General features: G+C 41.8%; 1 protein-coding gene across 1 annotated transcript; it reads right to left on the reverse strand.

The window, feature by feature from the left end:
- Positions 1-264: 264 nt before the first annotated feature.
- LOC109739356 (uncharacterized) lies at positions 265-2,028 on the reverse strand. Its single transcript, XM_020298449.4, has 3 exons — positions 1,801-2,028; positions 1,548-1,694; positions 265-1,187 (listed from the first exon to the last, which is right to left on the reverse strand). The coding sequence occupies exons 1-3, from the start codon at positions 1,879-1,881 to the stop codon at positions 516-518; spliced, it is 900 nt and encodes a 299-aa protein (XP_020154038.3). The 5' UTR covers positions 1,882-2,028; the 3' UTR covers positions 265-515.
- Positions 2,029-3,438: the final 1,410 nt, after the last annotated feature.

Here is a 3,438-nt window from a genome sequence, read left to right on the forward strand (position 1 = left end):
TAGTTAGTTGGTTTAGTTGCAGCCAATCTAAATGCAATGTACTGTCTGGTTTATTTGCTCTAGTTTAAGCCAAGTTGTAATGGATCAAGTGGTAATGGATCAGTGAAGTTATCTTATGATGCAATGAGATTTAGTTAGTCTTGTTCCTCTTTTATTTTGTATGACATGAGTGGTTTGCTGCAACATTGTCATATTGTATCATCATCAACATATCCTTCTACATAATCAGCATATCCATACATAATAAGAAACTGATCACATTAGTTTCTGGAGTTCAACTCATTATAGCCATACATAACCATTGTTCACAATACATAGAGGAGTTCAACTTCAAATGCATAGTTCATCCTTTTCTCACAAAAGGATGAATAGCATAACTACTACATACATACACAGCCATAGTTCACCATTAGTACAAGCATACAGTACACAACCTTAGTTCCTAGATGCTAGGTCTTTACACAACCATCATTCCCAAAAGGTCAGCAATGCCACTAATCTCATTTTCATCTTCTTCACTTCTCCAAGATGGCCTGAATCCCCCTGAACTTCTCCTTCAACTTTTCATTCTGAAACTCTAACTGCCACTTCTCTTCAATATGCTTTTCATTTCCCTTAAGCAGATCAGCAACCTGAAGCTTCAACTCTAGCTTCTCTTGGGTGAGCTTCTCCTGACACTTTGTTAGCTCTGCATTCTTCAGCTCCAAATTCATACTAGCTTCAGTAAGCACTTGCTTCTCTTTCATTTTGTTCAACTTCAAGTTCTGAATGATTGTTGCTTGAGCTCTTGTCAGGTTGAGCAGCAGCTCATACTTCAGAGTAAGTTTCTGGGTCTCTTCATCTTTCTTTGCCATCTCACTTGCCATCTGTGCCTTCATATCATCAATCAGTTCTTTTCTTACCTCCTGCTGATATGTAATGGCAGACTGCAGATGTCTGAAATCCACCACCTTATGTTCCTGGAAGTTCATCAGCTCATGCACATCTTGGACTAGCTTGTCATAGTTGGCATCCAGCTTGTTCTTCTCTTCTGTCAGATGGTGGATAGTGAAAGAACTTTCAAGATTGTCATTCACCCTAGCAGTTTTGGCATCTTCAACCATTGCCCATAGCTTCAACAATGCATTCTGCATTGTTCGGGGCCACTGGTGATCAACCCATTCAACAAAGCCACAATTGCTACCTGCCTGCAAAAACAACAACAACACCAACACAGTTCATACAACAAGTAATTACACAAGATAACTGCAGTTGCCAAAAAGAATATCTAAATTTAGCATCAGACCACTACATTTAACAAGAGGAGCAGCCACTTGAGTAGCTGACTGACTAGGTTAGTTATCATTTTAAAGCTACTCTAGTACCACTATTAACCAAAATTACTATGCCATTGTACTCCAGCAAAATATACTCATGCTTGACCTAAATAAGCTACTCTAATGCCACTATGAACCAAAATGTTGACAGCAAGGAGAGTACTCCAGCAAACAGAGTTCAATATGGCACTGACAAAGTAAGAAAAAAATCACTATGCCTACAATCCATACCGGCTGTGCACATGCTAAAAACCGCCTGCCTGTGTCTGTTCCTTCAAAGGCAACAAGCCTCTCAGATGCCATGCCGTGCTTCTCACATGGAGACATCACATCCAGCTCAAGCCCCTTGTAATTTGGATCTTCAAGGCTGAAAGGGACCTGCAGAAGCTCGCACAAAGACAATGGGCAAATCAAAACGTACCAAAATCAACCAAATCAAGAAATCCCAAATCTGTAACCCTAACCCTAAACTCACTGTACTGACCTCGTTGAGACCGTCTGTGGAGGAAGAATGCATGTACGGGAGGCTAGACTGGTCGTCGCTGCTTTCGTCCTCCAAAACCATGGCGTCGGCGGGGCGGTGCGGCGGCCGGCAGTCGGGACGCAGGCGGCGGCGACGAAGGAAACGAGTGAGGAGAGGAGGAGGGGAGGGGAATGGTGCGGCGGGGGCGAGCTGGTGCGACCGGACCGGGTTGGAGAGCAGCAGCGCACCGGCTCGTCCTAGTCAGCGCGCGGGCACGCGCCGATTGGCCAGTGTGGCACCTGACGGGTGGGCCCGAGCTGTCGGATCGAGCGTCAATACGTATAAATACGCGTTTTAGCCTTATTTGAAAAAACCTGGAGCAATCATGGTACTGACATGCAAAAATTAGCAATCGTGGTACCAATCTGTATGTGATGCCCCAATTATGGTACTTCTGTGCAATTAACTCATGTTAGTTGTCTCGTTATATTATTTCCCTGCATTCAGGATGAGAAGTCAAAATTGTTTCTTATCTATTTTGCCTGTTAATCGACAAGTACAGTGTTATCAGATAGCTTGATCATTTTATCGATCAACATTAGTCCCGTAAATTTCACCCTTTTGCATTCTCTTTGTGTGTTAAATTTAAGGTTTGACACTAGCTGCAAATGAAGAGAAGTTGTAACCCGATGCATGTATGGAAAAATAGTTGGAAATGAAGAAAAAGAAGAGATTTATTACCCAAGAATTCTGCAGGATATGGTATAACAATCAATACCCACACCCTTGAGGATTTGGTAATTTGGGAACGGAAGGCATCATGAAAATTCTCATCAAATCAGTTTGCTTCTAGGATTGTTGTTCTTGGTAATGTGTTGGTTCATATCCAGGACAACGTTTTGTTTTTGTTTACCAGAGGACGTGTCACCTTCGTTAAGGCCAGTCATATTACAAGATATTTTCATGGGGGATGCTACCTCGACTTAGAAAATTATATATCCAAAATTAGTTTTTCATGACCTAAATGTGGTCAAGGCCGCCTACACAAGATTTGCAGTTGTGTATCAAATTCGTTATAATAGTACTGAATTGCAAATAACTGACACCATGGACTTGCTTTACTCAAATTTTGAGTGTCAAAGCTATATTAGGCAGTTTCATTTGTGCCAATAATAGACATTATGCTGGTTTTATCTTCCATTTCTATTCTTTCTCACAGGGGTTTTCATGCATGGTTGATTTGATTGAACGGAAAGGATTTTGTTTAATTTCTCTCTAACTTCAGCACCGGCAAAAAAGACTTGAGTGTAATGCTCAGTCATGTTGGAATTTAAATTATTTTTTTCAAACCGGTATGTGGTTTATTGAGTATTGATGCCCTGGTCCTCATGATAACTCATTTTCTGGTATTGATTTGGGTTTATCAAGCTATGAAATTCTTCCGAGTGTGAATTCCTATTTCAGAGCAGCAAACAGAGGTTCTCATTTTATAGAAATCCTTCATGTGTAAGTAAATTAACTTGGTGGCTCCGTCGCCGGTCCGCCTCGTCTTCGGTGGTCTTAGGGCTATGGCAGCGTAGTGGATCCCGACCCTTGCCGGCGGGAGGGATCCGTCTTTAGATGTTCCTTCAAGTTTTGTTAGGGTTTGTGTCCTGCTCA

This window comes from Aegilops tauschii, chromosome 6 (assembly GCF_002575655.3).
Source record: "Aegilops tauschii subsp. strangulata cultivar AL8/78 chromosome 6, Aet v6.0, whole genome shotgun sequence".
Taxonomy (NCBI): Eukaryota; Viridiplantae; Streptophyta; class Magnoliopsida; order Poales; family Poaceae; genus Aegilops; species Aegilops tauschii.

Coding starts and splice junctions, on each gene's coding strand:
- LOC109739356 (XM_020298449.4), bottom strand. CDS start 1,881: ATGGTTTTGGAGGACGAAAGCAGCGACGACCAGTCTAGCCTCCCGTAC. Junction 1,695..1,800: donor CCACAGACGGTCTCAACGAG/GTCAGTACAGTG, acceptor GAGCTTCTGCAG/GTCCCTTTCAGCCTTGAAGA. Junction 1,188..1,547: donor TTTTAGCATGTGCACAGCCG/GTATGGATTGTA, acceptor TTGTTTTTGCAG/GCAGGTAGCAATTGTGGCTT.